Genomic DNA, 19,831 nt, shown 5'->3' with positions numbered 1-19,831 from the left:
CAGCGCCTTCTAACACAAAGCGAAAAAAGTGGTCCAACTAAAACATTCATATTTCTTTACGTACTACACGAATATCTAATAAAAAATGGGGGTTCATATTTTAAAAAACGCATTTGATATCCGTTTGACCTATGGCAGCGCCATCTATTGGGCCAACCATAGCGCCATCTGGTTTCCCCCTTCAAACTGGCCAAGTTTCGTTCTTTGTAGTTTTTTCGCTTGACGCTTATTTCGTGAGATATTTGGCCCGGTCACCATCAATGGACCACCCTGTATACACTGCTTACACCACGGAAGCTGTAGGCCAAATTCGCGAAACAACTGAAGTGGGGATCAAAATTAATGGACAGAAGACAAACATACCGCATTACCCAGACGACATTGCTGTGGTCACTGAGGCGAAATAAGATCTAGAGAAGATCCGCAGCACAACGGAAAAGGGTTTTCTGTAATCGGTTCGTTGTGAGAATAAGGAAGAGGAAGATATGAGTGATGGTATGCAGTAATGAAGAGGGTTGTGAACCTCTAAGAACGAAAACTTGAAGAGAGGAATTAGAAGTGATAGAGGAGTTCTATTGGAGAAGAAATATCACAAGATATGGTAAAGACGGAAAGAAATTGTGCGCAGAATACGGCATACCATAAATGCATTTCATTTTGGAAAGAACTTATTCAAAAGCAAAAACATCAACCTGGAAATGTGGAGGTGCATCATGGAAGCATTTCTTAGGAGTACAGCGAAACTTGGACAGTAGGAAAACAAGAAAGAAGACGGCCAGAAGCCCTGGAGTTTTGGTGTTACAGAAGGATGATGATCAGGCGGGGAAACAGAGTTCCCAATTAAGAGGTGCTGATAAGATCACAGGAGACCTGGCCTCTCTGGAGGCACATCCGAACAAAAAGAGACAAACTGGTAGGACACATTTTGAGATATAATAAGATCATTGGAACAGTTAGTACTGTTGATGGAAAAAAAATTCCTAGAGACGACCCAGGATGTCATACTTGCAGCATATTACGAAGTGCGGTGTGCTATGTATGTGAGTACGCGGAAATGAAGAGGAAGGCAGAAAGAAGAATGGAAGAGCGTACTGCTGCAAACCAAACTCCCCGTTGAATACTAAAGAAGAAGAAGAAGAAGAAGAAGAAGAAGAAGAAGAAGAAGACCTACTAAAATGCGAGTGGAAACATTGGAACGTCTAACACTTACCAAAATGTGAGTGCCAATACTGGAAGTTAGCCAACGCTGCTAGGCGGGTATTAAAGAATGTAAATAACGTTCTTGTGTAGCAAATATCCTAACATAGACGGACGGTGAAGCAAAAAAAATGAAACTATGATTGATGTCTATGAAACGTTCGAAGGAAAAAAAGTTGAAAATATGTGTTTCAAGGGGAAAAAAATGTGCTCGGGATGGTCATTGGCTGAAGCAGTTAATGTTTTTCACTTCTTCATAAAACGAAACATTACTATGAGAACTATGGTAGAGGTGAATCACTTTACACAAACACAGCAAAGATGAATGTCGGACTATATCATACTTGTCTGTGCTATGAGGAAGATAGAACCACAGGAAACAGTTGTAAACAATAGAGGAAAATCAACTAACATGCCGATACATCTAAGATAATACAACTACAGTCCGAAAAATTTTGCCGGTCAACTATTGTACAAAAACTGCAGGACAACTGCTCTAATAAAAGGTTTAACAACTGAAGGCTTGAAGTAAATGGGTACCTAAGTGTCATTCTCAACATTTTACAGGAAATGCCTTTTGTCTTTGGTTAGTTTTTACTTTTAATTTTCTAATTCAAAATAGGTTTTTATATTTAACTGAAGACATATTACATTGTGCTCAGTCATTAAAAAACCGAAATAAATCAAGGACAGTAAAAAATGCAAAAGCCATAACATGCAGTCAGTCCACAATATTTGACCTAAAATAGGACGTAAGTGCCTCAGGCAGTTACATCCCTTTATACAAATATTTCACTGGATAATACCTAATCATAGAATAGCTATTTGCTCCCTATTCTTGGCTGTGATGATAACAGAAAGAAACTGTTACCGTAATACAAAAACTTACATCTTTTTAAGTAATCTTCAAGTTTATTAATACAACTATATTGAAATCCATTATTACAATAATATTGGAATAATAAAAACATTTTGAACATGGCTTGAATTTAAATATATGATGCTTCCATAAAATAGTTTGTCTTTAGGTTTTATCAATTCAATGATAGTAATTCAATCATTTTTTTAAAATTAGTCTTCTTATCTTCTGTAATGTTAATATGAGTCAAAGCCAGTAATGATAATAATTTTTCTAAATCAAATGCAAATGTCACACTACAGCAACTAGGAATTTCAGATTCATTGAAATCATTTATCATTTTTGTTCTTGGTTTTGCAGCTTTCAAATGATGAAGTTTTAGTTTATTTCTGATATCTGTTTTAACTCTACCAGAGGGTGTTGCGATTTGAGAAACTAACAAATCACATGTTGTACACTTGTATGTTCTAGATTGCTGGAACGATAGTTTATTTTTGAAACGTTTATTAAACACCACATAATAAAAACGGTACGACGCAGTGCTGTCAGGATACTGTTTCTTAAAAGCCTCTTAAAACATTGATTTGTTCAAAACCTGTGAAAGATATTCCTTCCCTGAATCCTGCTTCCTATAGTGGCTTACATGTCTTGGGAATGATTGTATGTGCTCACACAGACAAGAGCCTTGTCGTCATGAGTATATTTTCGATAAATTTTTGTCATTACTCCTTTTTTCAACATACACTGAGTTAGTAGTCTGCTTGATTTTTATTAAAAGCTGGCACCTATTACCGGAGGTAGCAAAAATATCGCAGCAAATATTCTTAAAAACTTGCACAATTTTCTCTTCGCCATTTAGCACAGTGTACATCACCGTTGTTTGACATCTGCTTGGTGCATATGTACCATGCCTGCGTCTTGCAAAACGCTTATTTTGCATTAGGTCAAGAAGATGTTTTTTGTTTTGTTTACAATTTATAAAACTCATCAAAGAGTAAAAGGTTTTGGTCGTAGGGTATACAATTGCATTTGTATTTGTATTTACATATAAAAGTTTGTTGGGATGGGACAGCCTTCGCCGTTACTATAGTGTTAGCAGCAGTTGCCAGCATTTCTCAGCTTCTTATTTTATTCCGACTGTCTTTTTATAAGTTCGATCTTGTGGAGCATACACCCAGTGCATTCTGTTAATAATCGCTGTAACTAATAGGAACCATATTGGCACTTAAATCGCCATTTACATTGTTGGCGTTGGTACATAGATCCCATTTTTGGTAAAACTACACTTTTTCGAAAAAAATGGCAGTTAGACCCCTATTTACTTCAAGCCTTCAATTGTGTGTAACATTTCTTACTTGTCTCCTCCTAATATTAACTTACATTCTCTGGATGTCATCATTACACTAATGACGAATTCTGAGAAAGTGCCGGACCAACTTAATGTAGCTTTAATGAAAGTAGGCCTACTTAGAATGTTTCAAGTGAAACTCTTCCTCACCAGTTTGTCAATAATTTTTGCAATGATATTCGAGTTGTACATTCGCCTTCTGTGGTCCGGCCATATCGAGTACACATGCATACATGGTTTGTCGTCCCAGTATGGGAGGAAGTAATAGATGCGGTCGTGGGTCATTGGTTTGACTGGCGGCGTGGTGCTCTGCCAGGAAGGTAGTTCTGATGTTACCACTTCTAAAAAACAGAAACATTTTTGGCACTATGTCAGTAAACTGTTTTTGAGTAAAGAAAGTTAACTGAAAAAAAAAAAAATAAACAGCCGTTCACTTACCTAAATTGTCATCGCTGTCGGAGTCAGCGAAATCTTTCGCCGTTTCATTGTGACCGTCAATTGAGTTACCTGCGTTTCCGATGCTAAGTTCAAAATATACTGGTTTGTCTCCCAATTTTTTGTCGATCATTGTCGCTTCCAGGATTGTTGCAAACAGAAAAAATTCTTCATTTTTTGCATATGATGACTGCAACAAATCATTGTCGTTAGTGACTATCGTCGTTACTTTTGCTTTAGAATGGGTTTTGTGTTATAATGTGTACAATGGACACTTATACAGAATGAACAGCAACAGGTTAACCAAACAGATTTTTTAAATATCTTTGGGACAAAAAGTCAACAATAACCTGGATACAAGAAGTTAGGAAAGATTTGGAAAGAAACAATATAAGTGAGAAAGATGCAACAGAAAGAGAGGGTTTCAAGAGGAAATTGTTAAAAATGGAAGGATTCAAAGGAAAGAGGGAGAAGAAGACAGGGTCAAAATGGTCCGAGGAGAGAAAAAGAATATATAGTGAAAAGATGAAAGAATACTGGAGGAAAAAGAAAGAACAGCAAAGAAGGAAGCACTGAAATGGGTGCGTGGTCCTTAGATGACCCAAACGAAGAAAGAAAGAAAGAAGAAGAAATAAGTAAGAAACAGATATCAGCACCATAGTACGCTTAGTGATTCTTATTCTGGAATTAAAAGAAAGGTACAACAGTGTGGTTAAAATTCAGGATGAATTTAATGGCAAGATATTCTGTTCACATTGCTACCCTTTGTGAAAGTGAAGAATTTCCTGACATGTGAAGGGAATGAACAGTCTAAATGAGTGCAGAATATGGACCGAGTGTAAATCGAAGAAAGACGAAAGTAATGAGGAGTAACAAAAATGATATTGGCGATAAACTTAGTATCAAAACTGGGGATCACGAAGTGGACGAAGTTAGGGAATCCTCATACTTTAGAATCAAAAAACACATAGCGGAAGAAGCAAAGGGGACATAAAAAGTACGCTAGCATGGGCAAAAAAGGCACTTCTTGCCAAAAGAAGTCTGCTAACGTCAAACACAGGACATAATTTTAAGAAGAAATTTTTCAGAACGTGTATTCTGGAGCACGACATTATATGATAGTGAATAATGGAGCGTAGGAAAATCAGAAAAGAAGAGAATCCAAGCGTTTGAAATGTGTTGCAGGCGAATGTTGGGAATTAGGTTTACTGATAAGATAAGGAATGAGGACGTCATATACAGAATCAGTGAAGTAAGGAACGTGTGAGAAACCCTGTCAAGAAGAAAGGGCAGGATGACAGGATATGTGTAGACATCAGGTAATAGCTTCCATGGTACTAGAGGGAGCTGTAGAGGGTGAAAGCTGAGGGGAAGACAGAAATTGCTATACATCCAACAAAGACACTGGTGCGAAAAACTTCAAGACCAAAGTAACTTCGCATGATGTGTCACTGCCAAGTAACATAGCTCTGAAGCTTGGACCATACGTAGAAAGAACTGCTATGGTGTAAGTAGAGTAGATAACTGCAAAAAGATAGGGTGGTGGACAAAAATATGGAAGCATCGAGAGAAATGTATTGTTGAACATAAATGCAGATGATAGCCAAACCTGCAGATTGTCCTGTTGTAAATGATCACGAGCGGCACCTGTGAAATGTCCTCAATAGTTCGCAAGTATGGGACCATTGCTTTTCACAATATATATAAATGACCTAGTAGATAGTGTCGGAAGTTCCATGAGGCTTTTCGCGGATGATGCTGTAGTATACAGAGAAGTTGCAGCATTAGAAAATTGTAGCGAAATGCAGGAAGATCTACAGCGGATAGGCACTTGGTGCAGGGAGTGGCATCTGACCCTTAACATAGACAAATGTAATGTATTGAGAATACATAGAAAGAAGGATCCTTTATTGTATGATTATATGATAGCGGAACAAACACTGGTAGCAGTTACTTCTGTAAAATATCTGGGAGTATGCGTGCGGAACGATTTGAAGTGGAATGATCATATAAAATTAATTGTTGGTAAGGCGGGTACCACGTTGAGATTCATTGGGAGAGTCTTTAGAAAATGTAGTCCATCAACAAAGGAGGTGGCTTACAAAACACTCGTTCGACCTATACTTGAGTATTGCTCATCAGTGTGGGATCCGCACCAGATCGGGTTGACGGAGGAGATAGAGAAGATCCAAAGAAGAGCGGCGCGTTTCGTCACAGGGTTATTTGGTAACCGTGATAGCGTTACGGAGATGTTTAACAAACTCAAGTGGTAGACTCTGCAAGAGAGGCGCTCTGCATCGCGGTGTAGCTTGCTCGCCAGGTTTCGAGAGGGTGCGTTTCTGGATGAGGTATCGAATATATTGCTTCCCCCTACTTATACCTCCCAAGGAGATCACAAATGTAAAATTAGAGAGATTAGAGCGCGCACAGAGGCTTTCAGACAGTCGTTCTTCCCGCGAACCATACGCGACTGGAACAGGAAAGGGAGGTAATGACAGTGGCACGTAAAGTGCCCTCCGCCACACACCGTTGGGTGGCTTGCGGAGTATAGATGTAGATGTAGATGTAGATGTAGAAGTGTCAGTCAACGCGAGAACAGTGTTCTGTGTAGTTCTGAGTGCATTGTGACGGAGCTCAAGTACATTCGTGCCGTGGGCAAATTGTTGGCTCTTTTGTGGTGGATGCCTTCGTAACTAAGGTGGCCGAAGTGCTTGGCGTCTCAAGAGACCCCATATCGAAGATTTATACCGCATACAGGAAAAGCCGAAAAACATCATCCGCTACATCTCAATGTGGACGGTCACTGAAGAGGACTGTGACAAAAAATAAGAGGACGGCAGCTACTAAAGTCACTGCAGCGCAGACTGTCGCATTCGCGAACCCTGCTGTCCGCACCAAATTAAGATGAAGGGAATTCCTTAAGGTGGGCGAGCTGGAATTCCAAAACCATTCATCAGTGATGCAAATGCTCGAACCGGTAACAGGAAACCGCTGTGCCGAAGCCATAAAACTGGACCTATGGAGCAATGGAAGACTGACAGTTGGTTGGATGAGCCTTAATTCACACTGCTTCCAACTTCTCCCCGAGTTTACGTCACACGAGTGAAACATGGCGGGGTTCGGTGATAATGTAGGCAGCCATATTGTAGTGTTCCATGGGCCCCACAGTTACTTCTCAAGGTCGCATTACTGCCAAGGAATACGTGACCGTTCTGGTTCAAATGGTTCAAATGGCTCTGAGCACTATGGGACTAAACATCTGTGGTCATCAGTCCCCTAGAACTTAGAACTACTTAAACCTAACTAACCGAAGCACATCACACACATCCATGCCCGAGGCAGGATTCGAACCTGCGACCGTAGCATGTTCCAAACTGACAGGGCCCTTATTCACACAGCTCGCTTCGTCCAGGCCTGACTTTGCAAGCTTGGGATCAATAGTCGCATCTCCATGGCCACCACAGTCACCAGATCTCAATATTATTGAGCTTTTGTGGCCTTCTTGGAGAGCAGGGAGTGCAGTCGCTATCCATCTTCATAATGGTTGCCGGAGTCCGTCTCGATAGCTGAGTGGCCAGCGCGAAAGAATGCCATGCTAAGCGGCCCGGGTTCGATTCACGTCTGGGTCGGAGATTTTCTCCGCTCGGGGATGGGCTGTTGCGTTGTCTTCAACATCATCGTCTCACCCCCATCGACACGCAAGTCATCGAAGCGGCGTCAACTAGAAGACTTACACCAGGCGACCGGTCTACCCGACGGGAGGCCCCAGCCACATGACATTTCGTGTCATCGTTACCGGAAATTCCTAATATTTTGCGGGAAGAATGGTGTAAGATTCCCATGAAAACCGTACAGGACACGTGTTTATCCTTTCTGAAACAACTGGAAGCCGTTTTGAATGCCGAAGTTTTTACTACATCAGTGATGTGTTTTTAGTGTTTCCATATTTTTGTCCACCACCTGCACGCAATAGGATGAACAGAAATCACACTTTCATTGAAAGACAATAATTACATTGAACTCGCCGCCGCTACTTATGGTGGTCCCCTGGGAATGATAAAAAGCGGGACACGGTCGTTAATAGGGTGTTAGATCGCAACGAACGTTCTGAAACGTATTCCCATCCCGGTCACAAGTTGATAACGACTTCTTGTGGTACGGCGTTCCACCAATGTGGTTGACAACTGTTGGATGGTCGTAGGAGCATGTGGACGTGTTACAGTACGTCTCTCAAACGCTTCCCTCACTCACTGGATTGGATTTAAGTCGAGGGAACGGACAGGCCCCATCTGTTCGCCGAATATCCTCTCTCTCCGAGAGATTCTCTACCTGCACTGTTCGATACGGTAGCGCATTGTCATCCATGAAAATAATGTCAGTGCCGAAAGCAACCCTCGAAAGACGCATATGGGGAATAACGTTGAGAGGTGACTGTACCGTATTCAAAGGTGTGGAGGTCAGTACGCCCATACAACATCATGCTTTCCCACAACGTAACACACAGAACACCTGAACGATCGTGTGACAATGGTGGAGGTACCCTCATATAGCGAGAGATGGTAACACATAATGCACCCACAAAAATGGTTGAAAATGATCGTTTTACAGTACAATCACCAGTCAACGTTATTGTGACAGTTTACTCCATCGCATTTTTTCAGCGTTGCATTCGGCCCTTACTCTTTATGGATGAAATGCACGACTGCATCAAAGAGTGCAGGCAGAGGAGCTCTTGGAGCGAGAAGATATTCGGCGAATGGACTGGCCTCCCCATTCCCCTGACTTAAATCTCATTGAGCATGTGAGAGATGCATTGGGGAGGCGTACTGCAGCACGACCACTAGTAGCGACGACCATCTGTCGACAACACTGACGGAGGAATGGAACGCCCTACCACGAGAACTCCTTACCAGCATTATTTATATATCATGGGACCACACTGCAGAGCATGCATAGCCATCCGTGGTATCACACATCGAATTGAGAATCATGTGCTGCCTTTTCTAATGTCCAGCAGACCATCGTGAATCGTGGTAACTTCAGGGTAATAATTGTCTTTGAGACAAAGTATCATTATTTGTTCGTCTCACTGCATACTTCCTACCTTCTGTGATACACTGCAACAGTTCTTCCATCGAGCTATGTTGCTTGGAAGTGACACATCATGCGAAAGCTACTTTCGTTATTTAGTTTTGCACACAAGTGTAATTGACGACCTAGGTTGAAAGTGCTACTCTGAGGTGGAAACGTTGGCACAAGAGAGGAGTTCTAGGCAGGCAACATAGAACGAGTCATAAGATTGATGTCAGAAAAAAAAAAGAAAAAATTTCTAGTGTGGGGTTTAGAACGATATACGATGCGGTAGAGTCGCAACTAAACTCGGCCCGTTGGATGACCATCAGCTGCCACATGAACCGATAGAACCTCTCACACACTCAACAAAATTTTATTGAAATAGTCTCTGGCGCAAAAGCATACCTTCTGTCAAAATAAATTTAAAAAAAAAACTGAGGTGTCAACTTCGAAATACTTACTTCATTAATGGGGAACGTTGGTTCGACTTCTACCTCAGAAGGGGCGAGATCGATAGTGTCTGTGATTTCTGTGCGTATGGCTACCAGCAATCGCGCACGGTATGACACCCCTTCTCCTAGGCCTGAATTTAGATTTGAATGTTCGTCTATGAGACTGTAATCTCTTGTAGAGCCATATAAATGGATGAATGTTGGTCCAAATGTTGGAAGGAAACCTGAAAAGAGAGAAACAAAAGTTTCAAAGACGAGTATACATTTTGAAGATGATGGGACTAAAAAACAAACAGCAGTAACCTGAATGGTATCAAATTCCCTGGTGCCAAGACGAAGTTTGATTTCAACTAATCAAATTAAGATTGAAGTTATGGAAAGACAGGACTCAGAACCTTGCAAGAGTACGGTTTTCTTTGTGTTCTTTGCTAAGTGAAAATCTGATAATTTGCCTCTAGCCGATGTGATTCCTAATTTGTATATTTACATCTTCTCACTTTCAAACAGTTAAGCAATTATGAAATATACAGGGTGATTCAAAAAGGAGTTTACGGCTTTGGAATGATACAGAAATGTATTGTGATATAACTTACAGAATCGGTAGATGTGTCATTCTGTAGCAAACAACCTCAAGTTTCATTCACATAGTGCATCGGTACACCATACCACCACCAGGAGCGCCAGTGTAGTGTTCAGTTAAAATGGCTACTTTCAGTGGTGCGGAACGTTGTGAGCGTACAAGCTGTGCGATGGGGCGGGGGGGGGGGGGGGGGGGGGGAGATAGAGCAGCAGTTTTCTGACGCAGAGCACGTGGCAGGCAGTTTCTACGGGGCCGTGGCGAGCGGCTAGCGATTACGCGGCCTTGGGAAAACGAACGAACGTATGGTCCTGTTTACGCGCTTGGAGGAATTTATATGCCAGAGAAAAATTAATAAAAATAGAACTAAGAGTGACAGTGAGGAGCGAGTTGGCACTCATGGACAGAAAAATACGTAAAGCTAAACTATCTAGACGCGCCACAAAAATAAATAATATTTTAAAAGTTATTGTTGTCTTAAAAATTGTAAATTTATGGAAGTTCAAAAGCTAGTATCCCGGCAATGCTTTGGTCGATTAATTTAATATGAACACAATTGACCATGTATGCGGCTGGTAGAGCTGCATCAAGTAATCATAACCGATTTAGCAGAATATGTACAATTTTTGAATGAGAGTGCGGTATATGGGACTTGACTGATAGAAACTGTGTTTTTGGTAATAAATAAATTTAAAGAGGTGAAACTAGCGGCAGCATTCTAAAGTTTAAAGAGGTAGATGAGTAATTAAGTATGTATTTTTATTTATTTATGTTTACTATAAAAAAATCCGGGAAAACCAAAATCACGCCACAAGAACATTATCTGTGAAAAAACGGTTGCAGATACAAAAAAATGGACTTTAAACTGTTATCACCCGGAAAATTTCCATGTTTTTCAATGTATTACATGTGTTTTTATGTTTAGTTTTAGAATAGTCGTAATTTTTTTGTCAAACATTGTTTGAGTTGGGTAGTCGTTTCGAGGTTGTATAGAGCGGCCATCGTTGGGGGAGTAGTGTTTGAGTGACGCGAAGGGTCAGACGTGCCGCCCATCTGGGGGTACTATTGGGTATAGCCACGATCGGAGACAAGTATGTATGTAGTGACGCTCGAAAACAATCAAGTTGAGCGCAATATAGCGACTTAGGAGGGCAGACAACAGTGTATTTTGTGAACTGTCAACAGACTGTTGAGTGCTGTGATCGCGACATGTGAATTTTATAGTGAAGTGTTGTAGCATCAGTTATTAATGGCCGTCTTTACATAAAAGTCCCTCAGACTGCATTTTAAGTATTTAGTCAATATATTGAAGACTATTCGTTGAAAATTACAAAATAAACTACTTGTTCAAATTATAAATCAGCGTGAGTGACTCAATATTTTAAATTTCATCACAATACCTGCCTGCATTGTTTGTTTTTAATATATTTTTATTTCAGCTTGAAAACTGAGTTTACGATAGATGTGAGCTGGCACCATATGACGAAAAACGTAGCCAGACATTCAGACCAGCTACATCTCTTCAGGCCGCTCAATTAAAATGAGTGTTGAGTATAACAAATATGTATATTTTCGTGCCATAGCATGTGGTGGCCCGAGCTAACTATTGAATATAAAGTAACTTTTTTTGCCAAAAATCGGCGAACAACATCAACAGCAACTATATAAACATTTTCATCATTTTCAGCGAATTTTTGCAGTGCGTCTTTACCAGTACCGTCGTAATATGGGGTTTCTCATCCGGGATTGTCTTACCTGAACAGGTTGGGTAGGCAGTGCAGGATTGAGTTTGAAAGTGAAGAAGATTGGGAGAAACACGATGCCAATCGCCGAGCAGTATGCTGAGTCCGACGTCGACCACCAAAGTGGGAGTTGAAGCGTCACTGGCTGTCAAACATCGACCCGCTGGCGTCGCTGCCGCTTCCGACACCAGCCGTTTCACACCACACGGCACCTCACCGAATGGCAGCTGACAGCATCAGGCAGCAGTCCTCACACAGCAGTAGTCCCAACAAAGCTAAGTGTTGGCAGCAGGCACATTAGTTCCTCAGTTTTCTGTCTCATAGTCAGTTTAGCTATGAGTCCGAATTTAGTGAGACGGTAATAAAGCAGTCAGCTAGTGATGCTGAGTCTATGGGGAGTGGGAGTGAGCCTCAGAGCCTACACAGACAGGAAGAAGAAGCAGAAGCTAGTGTAGTGGCTATGCTTAGATCATTAATGAGCCAAATGGGGTAATTCAGAACTGAATTAAAAACTGATATGAGGGATTTAAATATTGAATTAAAAACTGATATGGGGGATACGGAAAGTTCTTTGGGGGCAAAAATCAGAGAATTAAATGATCAACTGGGGGATTATAAGAAAAATTTGAGGAGGTAGAAGGAAATTTGAATGCTAAGATTGATGCTGTTGCTGTTTAGTTCAGGGGTAGATGGTTTAAATGGCTCTGAGCACTATGGGACTTAACAGCTGAGGTCATCAGGGGTAGAATTGATTCAGGCAGTCAGTTGTGGGACACAAGGAATGTTGACAAGGCAAGCTCTGATTGATGTGGATCAGAAGATTGTGACTAGTTGTGATAAAATCAAAACTTTATTACTGGGTCAACTGACAGGGACAGCTAACGACCTAAGAAAGGAAACTAAAAATGTGGCTGCTGTTACTGCAAAGAGTAATGTAGAAACTGACAAAGTTAATAGTAGATTAAGTAATGGAGAATTATTTGGGGCTAATGGAAGTATGGGGTGGCCTATGGCACAAGTACCCAGTGGTAAGACTTTTTCAGGGGAAAGCAAGTACCATGCTTTAGATTTTCTGGCAGCATGCAAGAATTATTTTATTGAGGAGGATTCTGCTCAGACACGGGCAAATCAATGCAGTGAACAATATAAATCATACAGTATATTTGAACAGATGTTTCTAAATAGATATTGGAGCCAAGCAAAACAATTCAGATTACAGAATGATTTTCTGAGTGGGCCAATTTACAGAGAAGGTAGGCAAACTATGAGAGAATTTTGTCAGGAGGAATTAAGTAAGTTGGTACATCTGGATAGGCCTTTGAGAATTCTGACAGATTTATACCTTAAGGAGAAGGTTACCTGAAAATATACAGTGGAATTGATACATCATCCAACGGATTCTATAGAAAATTTCTTGGATTTTATTGAGAGGATGGACCAGGTATTGTGCTATAAGCCAAACTCAGGGGGTAATGATTCAGGGTATAATCAGAGGAATAATGAAGAGAGAAGAAATAATGTGAGTTGGGGTAATAACCACCATAAATCAAGCAGGGAAGGAAATCAGAATGGTAATTGGAGAGGAAACAGAGATAGAATTCATAATGAAAGTTGGAGGGATAACAGGGAAATATTTAATGATGATTTAAGGTACCAGAGAGGTGCACAGGAAATGGAAACAGGAGTGATCAAAGGCCAGTGCAGGAACAGAGAGATGGGAGAGGAGAAATTAATGCAAGGGCACCACAGGGACAAAATTCTTTAAACTGAGATTTGTTCCAAATAGGGTCCAATTTGGGACAATAAACCATGCAGGAAATAGGACCATGAGATGGGTAAATAATTGTGGGAGAAATAATGGTGGATCTTTTAATAGTTTCTGGTAAAATAATGGGAGATATTTTAATGAAAGCAAAAGCAGTGGAAGAAGGGAAGAGAAAGTACAGAATAAGATTTACTGGCAAACTAACAAGTGGTCTGTTGATCATGATGAAAATAAACAAGTGAGGGAAGAAAGGATTTGTGTAATGGTAATGATGAGATGTTTGGAGACTGGTTTAGTCAGCATGATAAGAGAAGGGCCTTTAGAAGTAAAAATAATAGGAAATGTTGGAATTGGGAGGGAGAAATAAATGTTAGGGTCTGTTATATAAAATGGATGTGGGGGATAATGATGAAAATAGTATTGGCTTCGTAATCATGTTAAGTAATGAGCATATATCAGCTGTGCAACCTGTGGGAGAAAGTGTGTGCTGTGATGTTGTGAGTGCGTATGTGACTGAAAGCAGAAATAGCAATGTGTTGAATTCAATGGAACTTTCACCAATGGTACAAAATATTAATTGTATGGAGGCCACAGTGCCTGATTCAAATGTTGTTGTAGATGGAAATATACAGGAAGGTATGTGCTCCAGCAATGTGAATGTATTAAATAGTGAGCATTCATCAGATCCTGTGTCAGATGTTGTCATGGGTAATGATGCTGATAAGTGGCACAAGCCTGCAGAATATGTTGTTAATGTATGTGGAGGCACTCACCCCAGTAGTGATAGGGAATGTACCAGTGAGCAGGCTATAGTTCCTGTAGCCAATCAACAAGCGGTAGTTGTAGGTGAAGTTTTTAATGTGAAGAATGGAGCTGCAGGTGTTGGTATTGTGGTTGAAACACTGAGGGATTCTGTTGATTCAAGTAAATTTATGTCCGCTGCTAATGGTATGAGTGAAGAAGCTGGGCAGACACATTTTTTCAAGGAAGCATGCAAGAATAAGACAGAAAGTGATTTTGATTGTGATGATTGGATAGCCAGAGCAAAATGGTTTCGAAGTGGGCACCTGAGGGTTGGGAGATTAGCAAGCACGATTATGCCACGCAAATCAGGGATTTATGTAGGGAAAGTGAGGTGCTCAAACATGCTTACAAGGAAATAGTTAATGGGGATAAAGATGTTAAATCATCGGATGTAGAATGTTTATTTTTGATGGGAAAAAATGGTATAGGTGATGATAATACTGTGAATAGTGATACAGTTAGTGAGGAAGGTGAGGATGTTGACGAAATCCAAAATTTCATAGTGTATAATGATGACCAACAGGTAGCCATGCATGAGGAGCTAAATACTGAATGGATGGGGAAATATGAGTGGGATTATGATGCTGATGACTGGCTTAATTTTGCAAAGTTGCAGCAGCAGTTGATGCCGGAGACCAGGGAGAAAGCTAGAGGCAATGAGTTTAGGAAACTCTGCAAGTAAAGAGGCCTTTGATTTAATGTTTTCAGGGGATAAGGATATTGAATCTTTTAGTGAAGAGAAGGTGTGTACCATGACTTAATATTGCATACATGAGATAGAAGAGGACTTGTTGGCTGAAACAGAATTGAAGCATGATTTTATTGAAAGGTTGCAGCTGATAATAATTGTTGTTGTGGCAGCGGTCTTTGAAACTGGTTTGGTCGATACTGGAAGTTCTGTGTGTCTGGGTTGGCAGAGACCTTCTATGATCATATTAAGAACAGGGAAATAGTGGAATTTCCAGTCACAGGTGGTGAGAATTAAAAATGTTACAAGAACTTTCAGTAAACCAGTGAGAAAGAAGATAGTTTTAGGTGTAAACATTGGAGGTGAAGTATTTAGTCACCCATTTTTGGTGGTCCAATATTTAAGTATGAACTTTTTGGGGATTGATTTCCTGAGTAAATGTGAGGCATATGGAGATTGTAAGGACCAGATGGTGGAACTGAATATTTTTGAGGAAAGAAAAAGGATTAAATTCAAAGATACACTCAATGATGAAGATTTGGTGGCTAGTTCACATGTACCACAGTGCTTGATGGATGAGATGGAGGCTGAGAAAAAGATAAGGAGTAAAGTAAATGGTAGAAAGGGGATTTCTGAGGATGAGAAGGCAGAATTATATCAATTATTGAGTAAAAACAAAGATGTGTTTTCTGAAAATCCAGGGAAGGTGACTGATTTTGAGTATTCACTCAGGGCGGATCCACATGAACCCATTAAGGTCAGGCCATACCCTATAGCATTGGCAGAGAGGGAGACAGTTAGAGGAGAACTACAACATATGTTAGAATGGGGAATCGTGGTACAGTGCAGAAGTGAATATTGCAAACCAGTAGTAGTGTCAAGAAGAAGGAGAAATCGGTGCGCTTGGTTCTACATGCTAGGAGGTTGAACAAAATAATTGTAAGGGAAACTGACCACCATGAGACTAAGGATGAATTGATTTTAGGATTCAGAAACGTAAAATTACTAACAACTATGGATTTGATATTTGGGTTTTGGCAGGTGCTTTTAACAGAGGAAAGCAGAAAGCATGCCACGTTCGTGTTTGAATGCAGGACCTATCAATACAAAGTATTCCTTTTTGGGCTACCAGTAGTGACCAGTACCGTCGTAAGTGCTTTGGTTTCATGAAACGTTTTAATTCCACGTATTGATGAAGATGACTGAGATGGGATCGTTTACTACCAGCAAGACGGTGCAACACATCATTTCCTTGGAGCAGTTCAAGGTTTCCTCTAAAATCACTTTTGAGGTCGGTGGATTGGCCATGAAGAGCCAATTGCATGGCCACCTAGCTCCTCAGATTTGACACCAATGAATTTCAGAAAGATTTTATTGATCCCGAAAATGGAAAAAAATGCTGATTTTAGCCCTCTTGTAATTCTCGCTAACTACTGAGTCTTTGTAGACCACACATGACACAATGTTTCAAAATCAATCCGAGGAATTCGAAATAGTACTGTCAAGCGCCGTGGACGCTATAGAAGCGTGAACACGAGCAGCAGGAATTCTCCATTTACAAATTGAAATTCAGTACTGTATGTGATGACTTCAGTATCTTCATATACTTATATATAACTGGTGTTTAGCTTGCCAGTGTTGAGACACAGGACAGAGGCATAGCTATTCAGCAACAAGGAGAAACAGAGAGGGAGAGCCAGATGTGTTTGAAGCCTAATCCACGACAAAAGACATAAGGAAAATGAAATTTTAACACCGTGTCAACGGTTACTTGTTTGGGGACGTGGTAGTAATACGGATTCGACCAGGATTGGAAAGGAAACATACCTTGGGCTTGTTTCGTGAACTATCGAGGCATTGACGTGAAATGATTTGGGTAAACCACTTAAAACCAATATGAGGATGGCACACTGAGTTTAAAATCCACTTTTTCTGCTCAAGAATCTACTCTTAAGCACTGACATCTCACTCAGTATCTACGATGGATTCAAGGAAATCTTCTTCATGAAGTTCTATACGCAAAATTTTTTCGTTGAATTCTACTAACGCAGCTGATTCATACTGGGAGATTGAATTAATTCCCGCCGTTGGCAAAATGTGGACAGTACTTGTACCAAGTGCAGCATAGTGGACAGTGACACGAGACCTATTTAACTGTACAAACATCAGGCTACGTTAGGCTTTCATATTTTAACATGAGTTTCGAGTGGAGTGAAGTAACATACCTATTCAATGCCTTGAAAATGTCGGGTTTTGAACCTACAAAGTAGCATTTGCGGGAAGTATTACTCTCCTGCTTTCTTCTCAAGAAATCTGCTGCGGAAAATCATCGTTTGTTAATGGTAGCGTGTGGAGAACATGCTCTGCCGGAAACAACATGCAGAGATTCAAAGACAACGATTTTGTAATGAATGACAAAATGTGTTCTGGTCAGTGTGATGTACCGTGAGCTTCTGCAACCGGATGGAACGGTGAGTGCTGCACGCTGTGAAGCATAATTGCTCAATTTGATTGGCGCAACTTAAAGACGAACCTTCGCAGTATGCTCAGAGAAGTGAGAAAGTCGTTCTGCTTCATATCAGTTCCAAACCATATGTTCTAAACCGACTGAGGGAAGCCTTGAAGGGACTTTGAGGGGATGTCTTACCTTACCAGCCACAATCACCAGTCTTCGACCTTTCCGAGAACCATTTGCTTCGGTCCATGCAGCATGGCCTTTCTGAACAACATCTCACATCTTTTAACGATCTCTAAAATTGGCTCCATGAGTGGATCACCTGAAAAGAACCTGACATTTTTTTATTGTGGAATCTATTTGTTACCCGGAATGTGGGAAAAGTTGGTAGCCACCGAAGGACACTACTTTCAGTAAATTATATCATTCTATTAAAATAGACAGAGTTTACTGTCCAACAAACAGTGGGAATTAATTCAGATGCCCAACATAATTTTCCAAATACAATGGAAAAGTTTTGGTCAGCAAAGAAACGAATGTTCCCTTTAAGTCATGGGTGGAGAGTGTGATACCTCCTGTGTTGGTTTAGTGATTCTCTTGTTTTTAAGTCATCAGTGTTTCGACTGGTTTGATGCTATCTTCCTGTTCTATGCCTGTCTTGTATCTTAGTTAATATACCCAGTAACCATGACAACCCCTTTTAAATCTTCTAATCTATGTTTTTCATCACAATTTTTCCCACTACTGATCCTTCTAGCGTCAAATTTACCGTTCCTGGAAGGCGGTGGAGACGTTCTTCCGGCGAGAGTTCATAACAAAATGCTTTCCTAATGTACCATTCCTAACATTCTTACTTTAGAACTTGTCTGCGTGTTTGTTGACATCAGTATATAGCAATACATTTCAGATACCTCTACTTTATTTAGCTCCTATCTTCCTGTGACCCACGTTTCACATCCACACAATAATGTGCTACAGATAATAATTTACTCCTCAATTTCATGTCAATATTTGATACTAGTACACCTCTTCCATTGTAGAAACTTTTCTTCGCCATCTTCAGTCTATTTCTAGTAAGTCATCTGCTTCGACCATGTTGTGCAATAATGCTTCATAGATAGATTATTTTCTTTTCAGTTTACACCGTCTTCTCCAATGTTTTCCTTTCTACTTCTGTCACATTATCGCCTGAAATTTCAGTTTACCTACTCATTCCTATTTCTGTAGTGTGATATAATGCTCTCCGGGAAATTTGTTTGTTCTACAAATTTGTGATACTAGATACAATAATTTTTAATACGCGAGAAATACAACTGATTTTAGTAAATCCGAAGGCATCTTATCGACTGCTACTTACATGTTTGATGTCAGAGCAGTCAGTGCTCTTCCACACTTGACCATGTTATCCACCACACTCTGGGACAGTACTTCTTCACTGTATGGGCCTTTGATATACTTTTGGCATCTATCTGCCATTTCTTCTTCAGTTAAATAAGGATATGCGTTTGAAATACTTTAGGCTGACAACTGTTCATTTTACATATCAAAATTTATGTTTAATCTCTTGTAAGCAGCATTTCATTTATTGAGTGTAAATGTATGCCATTCCTGTTAATTTCTTTTCCAAGAAACCCATACCACTCGCTTCTTATTCATTCTTTGTATGCTTCATTTTCTTCTTTCACGTCGTACGAATGCGCACTGGGTACAGATGTTAGAATATTGCCTGTATTTTTAGCGTTTGATTTTACTGTACCTAACGCGACTTGTCCAACTTTAATTATTCCCTTCTATGTTACTTTCTGCTCATATTTAATTAACAACAATCAACGCATTTACTTAGTCACATCGTCAGGTTTGTATTTCGGTTCATTCTTCACCGGATGTACTATATTCCATTACCTGACGTGCTCTGCTTTCTTTATTGTTTCCAGTTTAAATCTACTGTGAAAATATTTGGATCCATATCTGTATACTGGTGCGCGTTACAGCCTAGTATTTTGTTTTTACTCTAATCATAACTTTGTTCAGTCCATGTCACCCATTTTTCCAGGTTATTTCTCACATTGGTCTTGTTTTTTTGGAAGATGATTTTCGCTACAAGTGATGGAAATTTATCATAGAGCTACAGAAGTCATAATCCCCGGTGCCATCCTCCCTCAGTGCATATTCTCCATTAATTAAGCGTTTCTTTCTTGGATCATGCACTGCTATTGAGTCGGCCTATGAATTTTTCATCCGCTTCATATGTGTCATCAGCTCCCCGTTGTCCTGTCTCCCTGAACGAATCAGTGTGTGTAAGTGCAACGCATAGGACCTGGTCTGGATTCCTGTTATAATGGAAGGTTTTTCGTTGTAGAGAGGACTGGATTTAAACTAATTTATTTCGAATAATTCGACTCAAATTCCTTCCATGCCTTTTCATAACTTTTTCTC

General features: G+C 40.2%; 1 protein-coding gene across 1 annotated transcript in view; it reads right to left on the bottom strand.

Moving 5' to 3' along the window:
• The window catches only part of LOC126161969 (otoferlin-like), a 994,328-nt gene that overhangs the window by 208,484 nt on the left and 766,013 nt on the right, over nt 1-19,831 (bottom strand). Inside the window, exons 12-14 of the mRNA XM_049918162.1 lie at nt 9,374-9,588; nt 3,843-4,029; nt 3,555-3,745 (exon numbers count right to left, since the gene is read on the bottom strand). Of these exons, the coding sequence (XP_049774119.1) occupies nt 3,555-3,745; nt 3,843-4,029; nt 9,374-9,588 (593 nt within the window). The remainder of the gene's footprint in view (nt 1-3,554; nt 3,746-3,842; nt 4,030-9,373; nt 9,589-19,831) is intronic.

This window comes from Schistocerca cancellata, chromosome 1, assembly GCF_023864275.1.
Source record: "Schistocerca cancellata isolate TAMUIC-IGC-003103 chromosome 1, iqSchCanc2.1, whole genome shotgun sequence".
Lineage (NCBI taxonomy): Eukaryota > Metazoa > Arthropoda > Insecta > Orthoptera > Acrididae > Schistocerca > Schistocerca cancellata.
Note: the sequence above shows the minus strand (reverse complement) of the source record. Positions and strands in the feature narration are given on the sequence as shown.